This window comes from Martes martes (assembly GCF_963455335.1).
Source record: "Martes martes genome assembly, chromosome: 17".
Classification (NCBI taxonomy): Eukaryota; Metazoa; Chordata; class Mammalia; order Carnivora; family Mustelidae; genus Martes; species Martes martes.
Genome location: NC_137905.1, coordinates 4,870,958 through 4,891,227, shown reverse-complemented (window position 1 = coordinate 4,891,227; position 20,270 = coordinate 4,870,958). Strand labels below are relative to the sequence as shown.

Below are 20,270 nucleotides of genomic sequence, written 5' to 3'. Positions count from 1 at the left end.
TCTCTCTGCCTGCCTCTCTGACTACTTGTGATCTCTGTCTGTCAAATGAATAAATAAAATCCTTAAAAAAAAATAAAGTCAAAGTGAATTATATGCAAATAAAATGCTTATTTTATTTAAAAAAAAAAAAAAGGAAAGACAGTAAAATAGCATTCCTTACCTTGGTCTTTAAAAGTCTGTGTTATCACTATGCCATCTTCTGGAAACTTAGCGATGCTGCACCCTGACGCATAATACACTGGGAAAAGAACGGTATCCGGAGTTACGAGAAGGTAGGGACGCGCTCGCTTTATCAACAGCTACGCGTTCACCTCAAGTGCAGTCTTTATGTCAGACGGTTTTTCGAACCTTGTTTTTAATTCTAAGACAGAGGCTGCTGCTACTGCCTGTTCACATTTAAACGGCAGGTTTAACCCCCAAATTCAAGCTGAAAAAATGCTACTAACGTGAGGTCTCAGGCTAGACTTCGGAAGCCCAAGCATTCCGTCAGGACGAGCAGGGGCTAACAGTAATGCTCAGGATACTGTTCTAGAGACAAATTACCAAAACTAACCTGCGGGGAAACTTCTTCAGAGAGACATGCAAAGTGATTTCCTGAACAGAATTTTATAAATCAGGGACCCGTGAGGGCTTCCCTCTCCGGGAACACACATCAGTGAGGTCAAGAACCTGACCAGTGGCACCAAGATCAGCAACGCCTGCAGGCAAGACTCTCATTTTAAGAATCTGGATAAAGCGACAGCTTTACTGCAGACATCCTCTTCGAAGACACTGACCCGTCCTGCCCACAGACCCTGCTTCTTCAGGAACCACACCGCCCTCTCCCTCTGCAACCGTGTCTTCAAAGACACGTGGCTTATGCTCTCACATCCTGAGATCATGGGCCCTTTTAAAGAACAAACGAAACCTTACTGTCGTGGTTTGCTAAAGTAAAATCCCCTTCGTACAGGCCATCGCTGAACCCCATGTTCCAGACCGAGAGAAGTTCGTTCAGAGCAGGGACATTCGCCCCTCCGGTGTCCGGCATCCACCACTGCCTAGGGAACAAACAGGGGGCTCGGGCTGTGAGGGGTTGCAACCACTCTCCCACCACACACACACACACACACACACACACACTCTCACACTCACTCTCGGTCTGTCTTTTCATGATGAGACTAAATGTCGCTGCCAGGATCCAGCCTGGGCACACTAAGGTTTCAGCTGAAACCCCCTGTCTGGGCTTGAGCGACAATGTAATATACACACTTCAGCCAATGTACAGAGTTAATCAAAGCTAAACGCACTGGACGCCACACACCACGTGTGCACAAATACATCACTCCAGAGCCTGGACCACGAGCGGGTCCGTGAAGAGACAAGAAAGAAGTCTTTAAAGCCGAAGTCACAGACTCTGAAGAAAAAAATTCAAAATATGTTCTAATGATACATTCATAAAACACTGGGAATCCCTGATCAATAACTAATCTACTAAAAGGTTCCTTTATTTTATTTTTTTTTTTAAAAGACTTTATTTATTTATTTGTCAGAGAGAGCACAAGCAGAGGGAACAGCAGGCAGAGGGAGAGGCAGGCTTCCCACCAAGCAAGGAGCCCAATGTGGGACTTGATCCCAGGACCCCGGGGTCACTACCCGAGCTGAAGGCAGACGCTCAACCGACTGAGCCACCCAGGCCTCCCTAAAAGGTTCCTTTAAATAATGGTTCCTTTCATCCACTTAAATTCGTATAGACTCAACAACAGAGAAATGAAGAAACTGAAAGCTCCAGTATCTAATATCTAGGACCAACGAGGGAAGACAGCACCCGGATGCAGAAGCGCGTTGCTTATTCCGCAAGCGCCCCTCGGCAGCATCGCCGTGGGGGACAGGGAGCCTGCTCCAGCCCAGCGTCTGAACCCGTCTCTGGCCACAGAAGGACTGCCTTCGGACCAGTCCTCTTAAGTACATGCTGGACAGAATTTAATCCTCAAAAGGCCAAATTTCTTATCAAATACCAACTCCCATCAGTACCTTGTGTTTTCATCGTAAAACTTGACTTTCCTCATGACAGACGTGTTGTACCAGTCACTGAAGACAATGAGTGAAAGGCCATTGTCCACATCCCGTCTCAGCTTGGCGACCTCCTCAGGGAAGTACTCCTCCTCGCTGTCCACCATGAGCAGAGTTCCTGAGGGACGGATTGCGGGTGGTGAGACTCTGTGCCTCTGAACTGTGGGACTTGTGGCTTCAGAAACACACTCATTTCCCTGGCGTCTGCGTCTCAAGCTCCAGCTTCTCATATTTTGGTCTGAGGCCCCCAAACCCCTCTAAAAGGGGTTAAAAACAGAGGACAAGGGTCCAAAGCACAGTCACCTACTAACAACGCTGGCCTCCTTCGTGTGTGACACCCAGGTACACAGATGTCACTCGATGGACAAGCAGCAAAATGCAGCGCTAATTTCTTTCAATTAAAATGAATACATAGAATGCACTTGTCCCGAGTTTGCCAGTCTCCCCTTTCCCCAAAGGTTACCACTGTCACCGCCAGACGGGAAGGCGTGTCACTCTGCCTCAGAGCCTGGCTGCAGCCTCCCCAAGGACGGCAGGCCCCGAGCCCGCTCCCTCGCCGCCTCTCGCTCAGCCCGCAGTCCGTCCTTCCCCACACCGCGACCCGGCGGGAAGGACACGGGGCCGGCACCCGCGGCGACTCACCATACTGACTGGCGTCAAAGCACGTGAAAGGGGAGCCGAGGACTTCGACGAAGTAGCCCATGCTCCTCAAGTGCTGGTACATGTCCCTGAAGTTGGTGTGGATGTGGTCGCCGTTCCTGAAAGACAGCGCGCCCCGCACTAGATGGCCCCGTCCCTGCTGGTGACGAGGGCTTAGCCGGCCACACAGCTGGCTTCCCACGCCGGCCGCCTCACACCCCACGGCTCGCTGCCAGAGGGGCCTGGGGGCTCCCGCCGGCCGCACGGAGCTCAGCCTCCGCAGACCAGCGCGCTCCGGGCTGGCACGTGAAACGGGGGGGCCAGGCAATCACACATACGGCATGAGCTCGGAGACACAACGATGAGAAGGACTGACCGAAGAGCTGCTCTGCCAAGTGCCCTGAAGCGTCACGTTGGCGGCAGCAAGCACGGAGAGCCACCACCAGACCCAGCACGGGAACGCAGAGCCTAGTGACGTTGACCGGGCAGCACCGACGTGGATCACCTTCCCATCCCTTTGCCCGAGCTCGCTCATTTTCCCACTGTGCCCTCTCCGTAAGGCCCTCGCCAAGCGCCCCACGGAAGCGCCGGGGCCTCCCTGCAGCCCCCCAGAGCCAGCTCGCCCACAGCAAGAGCCCGTCTTCTCTGTGACGTGGCCCCTACCTTGGCCCACCAACTTTTCACCACTCCTGCCCCCCGGCCTCTGGCCTGAGCCTTCCAGAGACATCTTCACGAAAAGCCCATCACACCTGTGAGTGTCCTGCCCCCATCTTTCAAGGCTCCCTCCTCCCCCATTTCCAGCATTAAGTCCAAACTCCAGTCCTTACAGAGGGCCACAGTGGGCCCGGCGTATGGGCCACAAGGAAGCCAGGCCAGCTGCCCTAGAGGGCAGGCCAGGAGGGCTGGCCGAGGGCTGGCATGGGGCAGGGTCTGGATAGTGGAGCAGGCCATAGCAGGGAGTCTGGCGTGTGAACGAGTCTGGAGAGTTCGAGGCCAAGAGTGCTCGGGTCCCTGCTTTTTCAGATGACCGGGGCTGCTGCATGGGGAATGGACTTCAGGGGAAGAGCGAGACTGGCCAGGAGGCTGCCGTCCAGGCAGGCAAGGACGATGACCTGGGTGCGGACGGGGCGGGGAGCAGAGGCACAGCAGCCAGCTGGGCAGGACTCGGGACGCGCTGAGAAGGCAGGACCGAGAAAGCGTGCTGACCGACCCGGCAGAGTAAGGAAAGACAGCAACTGAGGACGAGCTGGGGGGGGCGGGGCGCTAAGGTCGGGCTCCCCTGCTGTGAGAGGACGGGGGATAAGCGGGGCAGCTGGCGGCTGCTTACCAGTCCAGAGGGTCATTCTTCATCCTCAGGTTATCCCTGGGGAAGTAGCCGGGCGGGTAGCGGAGGTTGTGGTACTGGTCCCAGAGAACTCTCTTGCTCCGCGGAGGAGCGGGAATTATCTTCACCTTAATTGGGAGCTTCACGGTTGAAGTCTGTTCTGCACCATTTTTCGACTGAAATAAATAAAAGGCATTCAAACTGCCGCTTTTGCTCAGAAGAAACTGTCAGGCTTTTGGGTTTAAAAAAATCACTTCTATGTATCAATTTAATGCAAATAATTTGAACACAAGCATTCCTAATGACGGATGAGAAGAAACATTCACATGTCACAGTTCACCCCATTAAAATCCTTCCTTTCAGAATTTAAGACGTAAGATTTAAGGCACCTTGTTTCTAAAACCTACCGGACTACACAGGTTTGGCCCCACAGCCCCTTGTAGAGCACGAGTATTTGTGCAATCGTTCTGAACTTGAACTCTTGCACGAGATACTCTTATCTGCTGTTGCTCAGCAAGACCAGGGAGGCAGCACTACTCCCTGCTGAGTGGGCTCGGAAACTCAGCTGCTGCACAGGCCCGGGCAGCCCCGACCACGGCCTGCAAGCCTCATCACACCCGTCAGCCGGCTTCAAATCCCGGACCCCAGGCACTGGGCCTGCACCTCCCAGCACCAACCCCCACTTCCTGGCAGGAGACGGTGGAAGGTCAAGGGCAGCCCCCCACGCCCCCACCCCGGCGCGCACCCTCTCTCACCTCAGCCGGGGAAGCCACGGTGACCGTGACGTGGCCCTGCGCAACGCCCTCCCACGAAGCTGCCTTCTTGGTGACAGAGATAGAGATGGCCAGGTAGCCGGACCACGGCCATAACACGGAGGAGTATGAGAAAGCAACCTCGATGTTGTCGCCGTTCTGCGGTAAGTAGGGCTGCCAGTCAGGCTGCGGAGGGAAACATGCAGAGGCGCCGGTGAGACGCTCGCCTGCAGCCTTCCCCGTCTCAGCCTCAGACCCCTGCTCCACTCAGCAGCACCGAAGGACACTTACGTTCCGATCCTAAACTACCTACAACCGGAGCAGACTAGGTAAAGTCTGGAACAGCATCCGTTAGAACACTAGAAACAACTAATTCGGACAGTCTCCAATTCTAAAGAGGATTTTTTGCCAAGCTTAAAAAAAAAAAAGACAATGGTTTGGCAAAGAACTTTTATCTGATAAAGAACGTACATAAACAAAAACTCTCCAATTTGAAAACAACTTTCAATTATTTGTATGCTTTAAGAATCGCACCAACATAATGCAAGAAAATGCTAAAATGGCGTGGATTAACTGTCCAAACTCAGACCACACAGCCAGTGGCCGGGCAGGCAGGTCTCTGCAGGACGCCCGGAGGGAGAGGGGGCCTGCGAGTGGGCAGAGGGGAGCATGTAAAGAGGCATCTGAAAGAAACACAGACTCGCTCCTACAAAATGGACCAGTATTTCAAACCAACCTAAATTACTCATTTCCCTCACAAGCCAGAGAGCAATATTCTCCCCAAGTCAGCTTATTTAAAAAAAAAAAAAAAAAAATCTGAAAAAGATGACAAGTGCTTATAGGATAGGGCACCACAAACATTGAGGAAGGAAAGGGATTTGTAACAAATGCTCCAGGGATCACTGGTTAACAACGGAAAAAAGTTAGTTTTTATCCATCTCTTATGACATGTATCAAATGAATTCAACACTGATGAGAAAAGTAAGCATCTTACAAGCATAAACAGAATAGTAATACAAAATAAAATCAAGATTTTTGTCCCACTGTGGAGAGAAAAGTTTCTAATTTTTGAAACAAGAGAAATTATGAAAGATGAAAATTCAAGCGTTAGCAAAGTGTGGAACTTGTACGAAACCAAAAAGTAGTATGTAAATAACACTATCACTAGCGTCAAAGAGAAAGACACTCATCTGGGAGAAACTGTTACGTATAACACAACAATGGGTAATTCTTCTAGGACAGAGAGAGGTTCAGATCAACAGAGAAACCCTGAATTCTAGCAGGAAGAACAGGTCATGGGAATGAAAAGCTGCCTCACACAAGGGGCCATACAATCGGGGAACCAACCTGGAGGGCGCCACCTCCCAGATAAGTGGAGAAGACCTCAGAAGCAAAACACGCACTTCCTCCCCTCTGAATTTAAAGTTAAAAGATGAACCACCTTCAAACAAACCAAATGTCCACCAACCGATGCATACACAAACGTGGCCCAACCACACAACAGATATCACTCGGCTCCGAAGAGGAACGAAGCACCGGCGAGCTAGGACACGCTGCGCGAAAGGCCAGTCACGACGGGCCACACCAGGCGTGACCCCATGTGTACCAGCTGTCCATAAGCAGCAGCTGCAGAGACAAAAGGCCCTCAGGGGCTGCCCAGGGCTGGGAGGAGGGAGAACGGGGAGCGACTGCTAACGGGGCTTTTCCTTTTCCAGCAATGAGAACGTTCAGGAATTACAGAACATCGGTAGTTGTGAATATACTAGGAGCTCCTGAATCACTTGGTTTAAAAGGCTGCATTTTATGGTATGTGGATTTTATTTCGATTTTTAACAGCCTCATGGAATTAAAATAAAGAGCTGTCCCAGCCAGTGAATACAATGGGGCCCTCTGCAGAGCACTGGCAGGTCTGCTGACAGCAGCGTGCACGGACTTAACTCCTGGCAAGAGCTCAGTAGCGTGTACCAAGGGCCACAGTAACGTCCACGCTCTCGGACTTGGGATTCCAATCCAGGGAGTTTACGTTAAAAATGTATTTCAGAAGAAAAGGAAACCACGTATGCAAAGATGCTCAGTGAGACATTTACAGCTGGAAACCCCCAGCTGTCCAAGCCCCGGATGCGGGTCATTTCCCACAGGGCCCTGGCGGCTAACATGACACTAAGCAGTCATAGCGGCAGCCTCTGCGTGTGGACAGATGTGACATTAAGAATTCATACTGTGAAGAAGTGTGATACGGAAACCGTTGGCAAGTTTCTGAGATATGATGACGATGTTTCAAATCACACCCCAGGGAAGGACACTCAGATCAGTGGAAATACTCCACCAACAGAGGACGAGGGCCTGAGCGTGAACAGAGTTCTGTTTTGTCTTTTACGGACAACAAAGTAGAAATCTCTTTTAACTTAATGTTTGGATTATGTAAACCTGCACTGTAAATGCCCATTTTTGTATGCTCATCACAATTATCTTGAAAAGAAGAACAGCTTGTCCCCTGAAGGCTAAAAGAAGGGTTTGGGTTAAAAAAAAAAAAAAAAAAAAGTAGGTAAATTATGATTTAGCACTGCTCTGTGGTATCAAATAGCTGTCAGCAAGTACCCCGGGACTGTGCGGAGTTACGTCTGACAACATAATGAGAGTGGAGAAGACGAGACTAAACTTGGGCCTTACAGAGAACAAAAACACATACTTGAGATAAAGGCTGGAAAAGAATACTTTAAAAATAATGGTTACATTAGTGTGCTGGGGAGCTGGAAGTGATTTCCCTGCTCTCTTTTCCCAGTCCTTTACTATCGTGATAATGCTTATGCAGGAAGTAAAAGAAAAATTACAAAAACGAGACTAAAAACAAGAACACCCCTTTTCAACCAGAGGGCCCATTCGTGCTCACTCAAGAATACAGTAATGACAGGTGGGCATTTAATTATAGGTGGGAAATCATATAACGAAGAATCAAATGTAATTAGTCCATTCAGGAGCCAAATCTGAAATGCCAAAGTCAAAAAGTACCAAGTTGTCTCCATTAATTTATTCTGAGCATATCAGTTTCGGACTCGGGAGAAAAGAAACCACTGCTTCCACACCCTAGCACCCAGGACAGGAGGAAACCCGCCCTGCTTCAACAGGCAGGAGAGGGAGACAAGGCACAAAGGCTGGGCCACGTCTGAGTTCACCACAAGCCCGAGAGCGATGTCACCTTATCTACAATCCTTCCTGTGACGCCCATGCCATTAAGGATGGTGACGTTGACGATCGTCGGCATCCCTCCATAGTAGATGGGCTGGGAGCAGTACGGCCACATGTAGGGACACTCGGTCAGGTCGATGTAGCTGGGGCTCAGGCTGAAACAAAGAACACCAGGTCAGAGAAGGACAAAAAGGCACTAGAGCTGCAGAAACGCATCTGTGTGGGGACCCGAGCCAGGGACAGCTGCTCACAGGGCCGCCCTGGGCTGACACCCAGGGACCTACTTAGCAACACTCTGTACGCCCAGAGGCCACCAGGGCGGCCTGCCCAGACTGCTCGTGTGTGGCACGGTGAGCGGGAAACACCTCTTTCCTTCCACGATTCTGGAACTCTGGAGGCCCTGGCTGGCACAGAACCACCCCCAGGGAATACCCAGGACCCAGAGTCTCGAAGGACGGCACGTCACATCCCTGGGGCAAAGACAGACGTTTTGGAACGGGAGCTCACAGACGGGTGGCCGTGTGGCAAAGACACAGTAAGATCCCTGTTTCACAGGGACAGAAGAATAAACTCCACACGCACCAGAGAAACTTGAGGATATAAAAGAACACAAACACAAATTAGAAGAAAACGTGGGTGAATTTCTTGTACTTTCGTGCAGAGAAAAGGTTTCTGTGACTCAAAATCCAGGCTGGCAACACCAGCAAGAACCTAACAAATGTGGCTACTGGAAAAACACACTGAATACAACGAACACTTCACACCAAGTCAAAAAACTGACACATGGAGAGAAAGATCTGCAGCGCATAGCGCTGACAGAGGCTCAGTGACCCTGCTCTATAAAGAAGTCTTAAAAACTGAGGAACAAGACCACACAGGAAAACAGAAAGAATAAGCCGATGCTTCCCAAGAAAGGGATAAAAACAGCCCTTCAGTACAAAGTGCGCCACCTCACTCAGAACCAGACACAGACGAAAGCAGCGGTGAGTGCCGCTCTGTCCCCCAACAGACTATCAGACTGGCCGCTAGTTAAGCACGGAGGGCGTCCTGCGGCGGGGGCTCCGGGAAGCAGGCCCGCACGTGCGTGGGGCTGAGGCCCGCCGTGAGGCACAACCCTTCTGCGGGGGGGGGGGGGGGGGCAGGGCGGGACCTAACAAACCCCCGCACTGTCTTAGCATGGACCTAGCCACCCCGAGGACAGCCCCCACCCCCCACCCCGTGCAGCTACAGTGCACGGGCGCGGTGGCGCTCCCTGCAGCAGGCTGCCACCAGCACGCCCCACAAGTCATCGAAACGCCCACAGAGAAGGAAGCAGCTGAAGAGACAAGGCACGTCCACACTGCGCTGCTGCAGAGAAGAGAGAGCTCGGCGAGCTGACATGGAGTGATTTCCAGGATGCTGTTAAGTGAAAAAAGCAAAAGCAAAAAAACATGTGCAGTGATGTTGTTCTACGGAGGAAAAGGGAGGCAGGAACGTACACGTGTACCTGCTCATTTGTGCAAAAAGAAACACAAGAAGGATAAACCCCAAACTAATGAGACTGTTACCCACACGGGGTGGATGGGGACCTGGTGGAGAGATGGGGGAGTGGGAGCAGGAATGGGGCGGGGGTGGGCTCCCCTGTGCACCTTGATGTGGGGGGATCCACAAAAAGACACAAACTAACCAACTGTATCAAAAATGAGTAAGGGCAGGGGATGAGCAGCGAAGCACCAGGAAGCACCACAGAGGCGGTGGGAGACGAGAAGCGAGCTGGAGAACTCTGGAGAACTCGGGGGCACGGCAGGGCCACGTGCCGCACAGCCGAAGAGAATGAGACACAGACCCTGCGCTCCAGTCAGGACATCTGTGTTTCACGACGGGAGGGCTCAGCCATTCCGGGACTCTCTGGCACAGACTGTGAGGACTGAGCGAGCAGGTGAACACTCTGTGCCCGGCGCGGGGGAGAAGCGCGTGGCACGTAAGGAGAGACGCGCCGCCTGGGCGGAGCCGGGGAGCAGGGAGCAGTGCATTCACCTGCTCCTACCCACAGCGACAGAAAGACACTGCTACGAGGGCCTACAAAGCCACAAGCCCAGCGGCTGGGGGCGCACTGCCGCCGGGCGCTGCTCCCGGACACCCCCCACTACGGCAGGGCCGGGGCTGCGTGCGGAAACAAGGAACACCAAGGCCGGGGCTGGAAACGGGTGCTAAGCCCGCGCCGCAACAGTGAGAACGTGTTCAAGACACAAGCGAGGAGCCCCGCAAAGACACAGCGGCCGACCAGAAGGAGCCTCCAACGGGTCCCAAATCTGGGACGATCCGGTAACAAAACCAACAATGGTATCGATGGCTCCAATCCAGAGAAAAACAAATACCCCCGTGCCCACTCTGATATAAACCTGCCGGTAAGCAAATGCAGGAGAGAAAAGGCACAGTTCTTCCTTAGAAAAGAATTTCAACTAATAAACGTAGGAGGAACAAGAGAAATAAAAGTGAGCAGAGCGCACCCTCTAGATTAACAGTTACAGGCAAGAACCAGCAATGCATGTGGAACCTGTGAGTCAAAGGACGTTAGAAACAGGATCTCCGGGCGCCTGCGTGGCTCAGTCAGTTTAGCACCTGCCTCCGGCTCAGGTCATCATCCCAGGGTCCTGGGATCCAGCCCGGCGTCAGGCTCCCTGTCCAGAGCAGAGCCTCCTTCTCCATCTCCCCCCGTTCCTCCCTCTGCTTATGCTCACTCACTCTCTCACTGCCCCAAATTTTTTAAAAAAAGAAATTAAAAAAAAACAAAACAGAAAAAGAGAAGAAAAGGATCATCTCCAAGTGCGCCCACACAATGCACTCAGCAATCACAGGGGACAGGGGAGGGACCTGGCAGGCGCCACCTGTGGAGCCAGGAGCCCTGCTGCTCGGATCTGCTGCAGGAGCGCGGCCGACGGACCCTCTGCCGAGTCTGTGCTGGGGCAGGCTGCCCACTGCTGCCCCCGGCCAAGGCTGAGCATGGGGGGAACCAGGGCAGGCCCAGCCCGAGACACAGGCTCCTCAAAAGGGCCACTCTGGTTCAAGAGCTCCCCATCAGTGGACACACTCTGGGACCTGTGCTGTGGCAGTCCTAGGACTCTTCCTGTCTCCTTCCCATTGTCCTTCCTAGGTCCGTTCCCTGTAGCTGATCTCCTAGACATGCCCTCCTTCTTGGTGCCTGCCTCCTGGAGGGCGCAGAGGGACACACCACCTCAATCATATGAGGCCCATGGACACCACCAGCCATAAGAGGAACAGGAACCGAGGAAGTGTCCTCGCAGGAGGAGACCAGGCACATGGGCCCACCCCGTGTACTTGCAAGATGGTGGCTGCATCCTGAACCTGGAAAAGGACGGGACACACAATGGGTGACGTCTGAGTACAGTCTGGAGATGAGGCCATGGTAACGAAGCAGTGCTAATTTCCAGGCTTTGAGGCAGGCACCACGTTCCCTAAGCTGTAGTCCTCAATGTACTATTTGTGACTTCATTGTAAACCTAGTAATTTCAAATAAAAGTTTCAAAATAAAAAACAAAAACAACTCTGACTAAAAATACATAACCTCCAACTAATCATGAGAAAACACCAGGTAAATTCACATCAAGAGTCAGTCTACTTACTACCCGCTACTTAAGTAACCAGCACTCCCCAAGGAGTCGTGGTCACGAGTGACAGCAAAAGACAGATGAGCTGCGAAAGGCTGGAGAGACTGGTAAGGCAGGGCAAGAGCACAGGCCTGGATCCCGGCCGGATGGACGCAGCGCACTGAGGCCCGGGCGCCTGTGAGCCAAGCCTATGGCTTCATCACAGCAGAGTGTCAGTGCTCCCTGGCTGGCTCCAAGCGTTCAAGTACTGTCAGCAAAGGTGCTGGTGTCGGGGAAGCTGGGTAAAGGGTATGTGACAACAGCGACGCTACCTTTGCAAATTTCTGCAAACCTAAGATTATTTTAAAAGAAAGTTCTGGGGCGTCTTATGTGGCTCAGTCAGTTAAGCGACCAACTCTTGATTTCAGTTCAGGTCATGTTCTCAGGGTCCTGGAATCGAGCCCTACACTGGGCTCCGGGCTTAGCAGGGAGTCTGCTTGAGGACTCTCTCTCCAAAATAAATCTTTAACCAAAAAAAAAAAGAGTAAAAAGAAACCAAATCAGTATCTTAAGCTACATGTGTTCCAAGTAGCAAAACATGAGCGGAACCGCGCTCTGGCAGCAGCGTCCCCGTGGCAGCGGCGTCTGCCCTCCCCGAGGGTCCAGCGCAGTGTGATCAGTGCCCAGCTCCGGCCCCGAGGCCAGGATCCCGTGCAGGGAGTGGGGGCACCACCCTCAGAGCCCAGGGCGGGAGGGAGGCCGATGTAGAGGAAGCGTACCAACCTCGCCTGCGGCTTGTAGCTGTTGAGGATCTGATAGGCCCTGAGGAGATCCAGCTTGCCGTGGCCCTGCTCAAACATATTGACGCCAGGAAGCCTCCGGGCGGATGCAATGAGCGCCTGCTTCATGCTGGCCGGGTTCACCAGTTCGCGCTTCTGCACTGTGCTGGAGAGAAAACCACGGATTTGCTCATTACCTCTCGGCGGAAGGAGGAAAATCGGACTATCCCCGTGGACGCGCAGACCTGTGACCTCCGATCTGGCGTCACATCTCCCAGGGGCTGCTCCGGTCAAGCCCGTGCGGGCTGAGAATGAACATGTCATTTCCGCACCTGCCTCCGGACGACTTCTGAGCCACGTGACTCCGGGAGCTTCTGCCTGTTTGTACTGAGTCTGTCAGAAACACTTATTTTCCCAGCGACACGACTCAGCAGACCGCAGAGGCGGCAGGAGGCAGAAGAGGTCAGAGCGCCCGGCTCCTGAAGGGAAGGGGAGCCGGCTGGCCGGAGGCAGTGGACCAGCCGCGACAGCACCCTGCGGCGGAAGGAGCGGACACCAGACAGGGCCGGGGAGGACCTCCACGTGGGACAGGCCGGAGCCACAGGGCCAAGTGATGCCCACGGCCTCTGGGTGTTGCGCCGCCTCCCGGCAGGGAAGGCCCAACAGCACGCGCACACCTGGGCCGCTGCCTCATCAGAACGCACCGGACAAACGACGCACGGCTCTACCTGGCCAGGAGGCCCGGGATGCGCGGGTGCCATCGGCGCTGGAGGACGCCAGCACGAACACGCAGTTTCTTTATGTTCACAAATCATAAATACAAGTAAGTGTCAACCCCTCAACGTGGGGAACAAAACCCAGAAAACGAAAAAGAGAAACAGACTCTGCACAGCTCCCCAGTATCTGTGAGGGCGGCTGGTCTTGGAAGGTGCGTGGGATTTCTACTCGTCTGGGTGGGCCATCCAGTGTCAGGAGAGGCCGAGGCGGTCCAGCGGGAGTGAGACCCGAAGAGCTGCCAGGAGCTGGGCCGCAGCCGCCCATGCCCACCCCCATGCCGACAGGCCAGACCAAAGGCGAGGCCCGGCCTCCTCGGGAGGGCTGCCAGGCTGGAGGCGAGCAGACTCACCCTGGGAGCACTTCTGAGCTGCAGGGGGACAGGAAGGTCAAAGCCTTCCCTGACACCAGAAGCAGCTGTACTTAGAGAAGCTCCTGGAAACGAAAGCCTCCTCTCCTCCCCGCTCGCCCAATGGGGAGAGGTCTGCTGGGCTCAGGAGTGCAGCCGAGCCTCAGCCCGGCCCGCAGTCACAGTCGGCGGGGAAGGAGCCAGGGTCTCTGTGCCCCTAAGCAACAGCGTAGCAGGACCCTAGTCGAGCGCGCTCCCCCCACCGAGTATGAAAGCCTGCGTGCGCCAGGCGACTCCACGGTCCGCCGGTTCTCGCCGCCGCCTCTCCACGTGGAATGCAGCGTAAGGAAAACAAGTGGAAGGGGAAAGACGGTTCTTCTCCAAAGACTGCCCCAGCCAGGGTCTGTACTTTCAGGACTATGGCTCTGAACGCTACGGGAAGGATGGGAAAAGGAGGACAGAGATAGACAGCTACCTTTATCAAAGATTACTAATTAAAAAACAGCCCAGGCCTCAGAAGCTAAAATCAACATAAACTCACTTCCTTTAAAAAAGAATTTCAAATATAAAAACATTTACTATCATTTCCCTCTTACTTTTAAAATGAACACGGACTACATTAACTTTCCACTACACGGGTTTATGTGAGTCCAACACAAAAGCTCAACCGACACCTCACCCCAGTAGAGAGCAATTTGGGGGAAAACACCAAATGAGCACGAACTCCAAAGACCTCTCTGTAACCTTTGGACTGAGGCACACGGCCCATCCGACTAAGTCACAGCCCATGAGCGTCACTTCTGGCCAACTGCCTCTGAGAACATCTTCCAACTTCACTCTCTGCAGAAGTAAGGGCCAGTCACCAAGCTCTGTTCCAAGTGCACAAGGGATTCAACGAGAAGGACTGATAAACTACACAGAGACGGTCCGTCCCGCGGCCTGACCGCAGCTCCTCGGCTAACAGAGCACAGGGAAAGGGGACTCCCTGAGGAAATGAAGATAACGGGAGGAAAACATCAGACTCTTTGTGCCCTGCCTGATACACACACTTGTTCGGACTTAACAACTGTAGCACAAAATCGGCATGCTAAAAAAAATAAAATGGAGGCACAGGGTCCGTGGCGAACCCATACCTTCCTCAATATTGCTGTGAGCTATAACCGCTTTTTATTTAAAAAGCTTTATTTGAGAGACAGAAAGAGAGAGCACACACGCACATGCATGAATTGGGGGGGGCGGTCAGAGGAAGGAGGAGACTCCCCACGGAGCAGGGAGCCTGAGGACACGGGGCTCAATGCAGGACCCTGAGATCATGACCCAAGCTGAAAGCAGCCCTTCAACAACTGACTCTTTAAGGGGCCCCTGGGTGGCTCAGCCGGTTAAGCCCCCGCCTCTTGATTTCGGCTCAGGTCATCATCTCAGGGTCCTGAGAACAAGGCCCGGGTCAGGCTCTGTGCCAAGCATGGAACCTGCTTAGGATTCTCTCTTTTCCTTTCCCTCTGCCTCTCCCCCTGCCTCTCCCCCGACTCAAATAAATCAATCCTTTTTTTTTTTTTTTTTTTGAGGTATTTACCATAAACCAACCGGAACAAAAGCAGACACTGGAACTGTGGCAGGTACCGCCCCTCACACAGTGCTTTCCAGCCAGTCACCGTGTGCTCACGCACGAGAATCCCCCGAACACAGGACGCGGTGGAGACGGAGAGAGGGAGGGAGCGAGGTCCCCGGCACGCTCCTCGACCCTCCAGCCTGGCTGGGGACAAGCAGGACCCAGGTCCCAGTCTGCGGGCACCACATCCTCTCTGCTGAGCGGCACTCACCTTACCAGCAAGGTGACGGCGCCGGCGACCACTGGAGAAGCCACGCTGGTCCCTGACAGGGCCCGGCAGCCCCCCTTCACACCGGAGCCCCTCACTCCAGCACCATAGGTGACGATATCAGGCTTCACGCGGCCGTAGCCTCCCGGGAGTTCCTACGGAGGAGAGAAGCTTGGTTTCCCCCAAAGCACAGCGCCGGCACGCGGCTACCGCAGTTCGGGACAGACACGGGTATTTCCACACAACGTAACCTTAGCCATGCACTGGTTTTATCTGAAATTCACTGCACTAGAACTCACACTTAAATGGCCATGTAGGAAATGAAATTATTTTGGGTGTGCTTTATAATAGCCAGTATAAGAGTAATGCCACAAAACAACTGAAAGTGAGTATCTAAAAGACCAGAACCTGGAGATTGCTCTAAGGAATTTACACGTTAGAATTACATTAAAATATCAGAAAATTAGAATTAAAAATTAAGAAAAATGTTTCTTTACAGGGAAAGTATAACACGACACAGCTGGAGATTTCAGTCCGTCAGCAGAGGGGAAAGAAAACACCCAGAATGATAAAGGTAACTGCAAGAGCAACAAGATTTTAACTGAGTACTCACTCTTTTTAAAAAAATTTTATTTATTTGACAGAGATCACAAGTAGGCAGAGAGGCAGAGAGAGGAAGAGAAACAGGCTCCCCGCTGAGCAGAGAGCCCGATGTGGGGCTCGATCCCAGGACCCTAAGATCATGACCTGGGCTGAAGGCAGAGGCTTACCCCGCTGAGCCACCCAGGCACCCCTAACGGAGTACTCTCTTAAATGTCCCGGAAACTGAGGCAAAACGAGAATGACAAGATCTTACACTGTGTCAGAAAGAAGCACGCCAGTCTGAACTGAGCGAGTATTTCCTAGCTCTCAAACGTAACTAGGTGTGGGATCCAGACTCGCGTGGGGGACTGCGTAAAGATGCCTTCCAGACCAAGCACGAATGCTTCTCCAAATGCCGCCACAAAACAAGGCCTTGGTGAAGGCCAAGGCCACGACCTGTGAGTCAGAGCACCAGGAGGGCAGACGGGAGTACCCGGTGCGCTACCCACAGGAGCAGCTCTGCTCTGGGGGTGAAGGAGGACGACTCAGCGGCACCATTAACCCCAAGGAGCCCAACTGATGAATGTGCTGGCGCTACTCCAGCGAACAGGATTATCTCCAGGGCAGCAGAGCTGAGGAAGAGCTGTTCTTACTGGCCTCTCCAGCCTCCTAAGACAAGAAATATCCTCTTCCCTAGCATGGAGGAGGCACTGCTCACCTTCACCTGGGTGCCACAATGAGACAGCAGATGTCCACAGGGCCAGATCGCTCATCCTGGTGGCCAGGCGAGCCCTCCCCAGCTCTCCTCCATAGGCACACCTATACACACACCCACGGCTCGAACACACACATTCTGTGCAGCACATCCTGCTAGTGAAGAAAAGCCTACCCAGGTAGTCATTCCCCTCGAAGAGAAGCGGGCGATGTTGTCCTCAAAGTCAATGCCGCCCACTCCAATCACATCCATTTGGTCAGCAGGGTTGTTCAGCGTGCTAGAGCGAGGCACAAAAACACAAGGGAAGAGAAGTCAGTTTACATGAATAATTCAGGGAGTGCCTGGGTGGCTCTGTCGACTGAGCATATGACTCGTGATTTTGGCTCAGGTCAGGATCGCAGGGTCCTGAGATCGAGTCAGACTCTGCACTGAGCACAGTCAGCTCCTCTCCCATGGCTCCTCACCCCGCTCCCCGTCTCTCTCTCATAAATAAAATCTTAAAAAAAAAAAAAAAAAAGAGTAATTCAGGTAAGGGCCATACTCCCAGAGAAACCCGAGATGGCATTAGGTTCTCATATATCTCCTCGTGGCTGTCCAAAGGCCACGCTCTCTGCTGCCCACACAGCGGGCTAAGGCCGTTATCTTGTACATGGAGCACCTCCTCGTTTTCTCCCAAGACACTCTTCTCCCTCATGCTTCCGGGGCTGGAGGAGTCCTCTCTCCAAACGGCAAGAGTCCATGAGCTCACGACAGTCGTCCACTCACGTGCTCTCACGTCACCCGCATGCCGTGCCCAGGGCATGCACGCCGCCCCCATGAGATCGCACACTTCTCTGGGAAGCAGTGACAGCCACACACTGGCACCTGCCACCACCGTGAAGTCAGAGTTCTCAACTGGCCTGCCTCAGGGCGGACGGAGGACCGACCCCCCCACCCTCCTCGGGACCCCCTCACGGCGCAGACAGACATAAAGAAGAACCACGCAATTCTCCTCGATACCTCAAGTGGGCCGGATCTGCACAGGAATCACAGTGGAGCGAATCACAACAAAAGGTTTTAATCCTAAAGACAAGAGGTTAAGATAAAACCGAACTGCTGGAAAGTACCAGTTTTAATGCATGAAACTCCATTTCTGAACTTCACCTACTACAGCTCCATCACCAAAACCAGAACTGTGACAACTCAATAACCACAAGTGACCCGCAGGGCCGGAAGCGGTTCTAGAAGCAAGCCTCCAGGGCACGTGCTTTCACCCAACTATTCCGAAGCACCAGGACTCAATCCCGGCACGGCCTTCTTAGCTCACCGGCCACCGACATGCTACCAGCGGGTTGCTCGAAGGCCCCAACAGGGATTTTTTTATTGGCTTGTGAAAAAAACGAAGTCCAAGTGTGCCAAGGGTGCAGGACGCCGAGAGGGGCTGCCGGCGGGCATCTGTGGGGACGCAAGCATTACTTCCAGAGTGCGTGCAGCGCTGGCAAGAGGGGTGCGGACAGACGGCAAGACAAGCCAGGAGGCGGAGCAGCAAGAACAGGTGATGGCGGCGGATCAGCGGGGCTACTGCAGGGGGGCCAGGAGGGGACCGGGCCCGGGGAGCGTGCAGGGGGCTTGGGGGGCTGAGCGGACCCAGCACCTGCAGGCTCCAGTTCCCCGACTGGGGCTGCGGACCCGAGGGGGCCCACCGTCTGTCCGGGCACGTCACGGTTCCCTGGAACAGCCACGCCCACTCGTCCACACACATCCAGGGCCGCCTTCCCGCTACAGGGGCAGGTGGGTGCTGACATCGAGCACCACACGGCCTGCAAACGCTCAAGTATTTACTATGTGAGCCTTCGCAGGAAAGATTTGCCAGTTCCAGGATAGAGTAGCGAGGACCTTAAAAAACAACAAAAAAGTGTACCTGATTAGGCAATGAAGACCTACAGCAAAGTCTTGAATAAGAAATTTGCCAGAACGTCTCTGAGAAGAACAGAAAACAAGGAACGAGAACAGCCACCACTTCCAAGAGCTCAGTATTGGCAGAGCCTTCCCTGCGGGTCGAAGGTGTCCCTCGCAAGCGCCCCTCGCAAGCACCACCCAGGGTGGCCTCACGCCCACCATGACAGACAGCGAGGCCGAGGCCCAGCAACGAGAGGGCCCCACGGCCTGCGCTCTTCCCACAGTAGTGACCTTACACTGTCCAGGCAGGGAGACAGGCTGGAAAGCGGACGGACAGTCTGGGGACTCTGGAGTGAGGGGGGACCAGAAATGGGAGAAGTGGCCGAGGAGAGAAACACGATAGGGGTAACGGGACAACCGTAGAGGACTACGCAGTACCGGGGCGTCCCACAGTGGAGCCGGACACACACGGCAGGCGACACAGCAAACCAGAACCGTGGGCCCCTTCCCAGGAGACAGGACCACTAACAACAGTCAGGCTGGAACGACGGCTGCCAGCATGTACAGCTCCTGACCTATACCAACAGTCATCTCCCAGAGCTCAGCCCGGCCCTGGGCCCGGGGCCCCTCATGTCAGTGCGTCAGTCCTCGGGACCCCGGCGTGCACACCTGGAGGTGTCAGTTCATAATGCAGGGAGTGACTGGGAGGGCACACGCATGCACACACACACACACTCATCTCTCCCCACTGGGCTGCAGAGCAGTGAGCACACTCTGTTTTCTTCCTCCTCCATGGTCACCTCACCCCATCACAGCACCAAACCGCACACGGGAGGATGACCCACAAGGGAGAACGGTATTTCAGCACAAGAGAGGACTTACATGTGTCGCCTACAGGAAAATCGGAGCAGAGGTGAAAGACTGGCCAAGAACTCAGGGCCCGTACTGCAGTGACCGATGTTCCGCCTCTCACGCTGCGTTAGTTCACAACGACCCAGCACAAAGGGGCATTTCTGGGACAGTGTTCTCTCTGCCTCCCTCCATGTGACCCCACTCGTCGACCCGCAGACACTGGCCAGGTCTGCATCGCGGCCCACACTCTCCCTCTCCGCCAGCTCTGTGGCGGCTGCGCCCGGTCCTTCCCAAGACGACAGGCCCCTCGTCCCATTCACCTTCTCACGCCCGGGCTTTGCACAGAGCAGGTCTCCAAAAATACCATGCAATCCACTTATTTCTAGCAGGTTTACTTCCCTGACTGATTTTAGGGAAAAAAAGTAGAATAAAAACTGCAGGCCTCCAAACTGCTTACAGCAAACAAGAAAATAATAAATAAAAAATTAAACAAAAAGAGGCCAGCCTGAGCTGACCCATGAGGCAGTGGGCACTGGCTCATTTCACAGCCTGGCTGGTTGTGCAGGGAACATCCCCGTGATACACAGTTCGAGACAGATACAAAAAGGAAAAAACAGAGACAGACGAACAACAGATCTGGAGTTCTTTCAGGGGAAACACCTCCAAGTCATCGCTGGGGGAGTACTTACCCATAAAGAGGCCCGTCGTTGCCAATAGCAGAAACCATGATCACGTTGTTGGCCGTTAACTCCCACACCTACAGGATTAGCAGACATTTATTTATGGAAGCAGGCCAGTCTCAATCAACATACACCACACAACTGTCCAAACTGTCCTTCTCCTCGAGGAAGAAGGGTGACCTTAAAAATGTCAGACCCTCTAGACCCTCACGGGCATGGACGTTTGCCAACCAGCACGTGCGTGAGTGCTGACGAGACCCAGGGCACGGGGCCTTCCGTCACACAGAGCAGAGCCCGCTCTCCGGGC

General features: G+C 53.6%; 1 protein-coding gene across 2 annotated transcripts in view; it reads right to left on the bottom strand.

The window, feature by feature from the left end:
• Positions 1-20,270, bottom strand: part of MBTPS1 (membrane bound transcription factor peptidase, site 1) — a 51,968-nt gene that overhangs the window by 11,003 nt on the left and 20,695 nt on the right. For both annotated transcript variants that reach the window (XM_080827720.1, XM_080827721.1), the window contains 11 exons: positions 19,973-20,040; positions 16,728-16,830; positions 15,260-15,411; positions 12,321-12,482; positions 7,961-8,105; positions 4,768-4,950; positions 4,016-4,188; positions 2,692-2,807; positions 2,011-2,167; positions 913-1,037; positions 161-238 (listed from right to left, as the gene is read on the bottom strand). In XM_080827720.1, the coding sequence (XP_080683846.1) occupies positions 161-238; positions 913-1,037; positions 2,011-2,167; positions 2,692-2,807; positions 4,016-4,188; positions 4,768-4,950; positions 7,961-8,105; positions 12,321-12,482; positions 15,260-15,411; positions 16,728-16,830; positions 19,973-20,040 (1,462 nt within the window). The remainder of the gene's footprint in view (positions 1-160; positions 239-912; positions 1,038-2,010; positions 2,168-2,691; positions 2,808-4,015; positions 4,189-4,767; positions 4,951-7,960; positions 8,106-12,320; positions 12,483-15,259; positions 15,412-16,727; positions 16,831-19,972; positions 20,041-20,270) is intronic.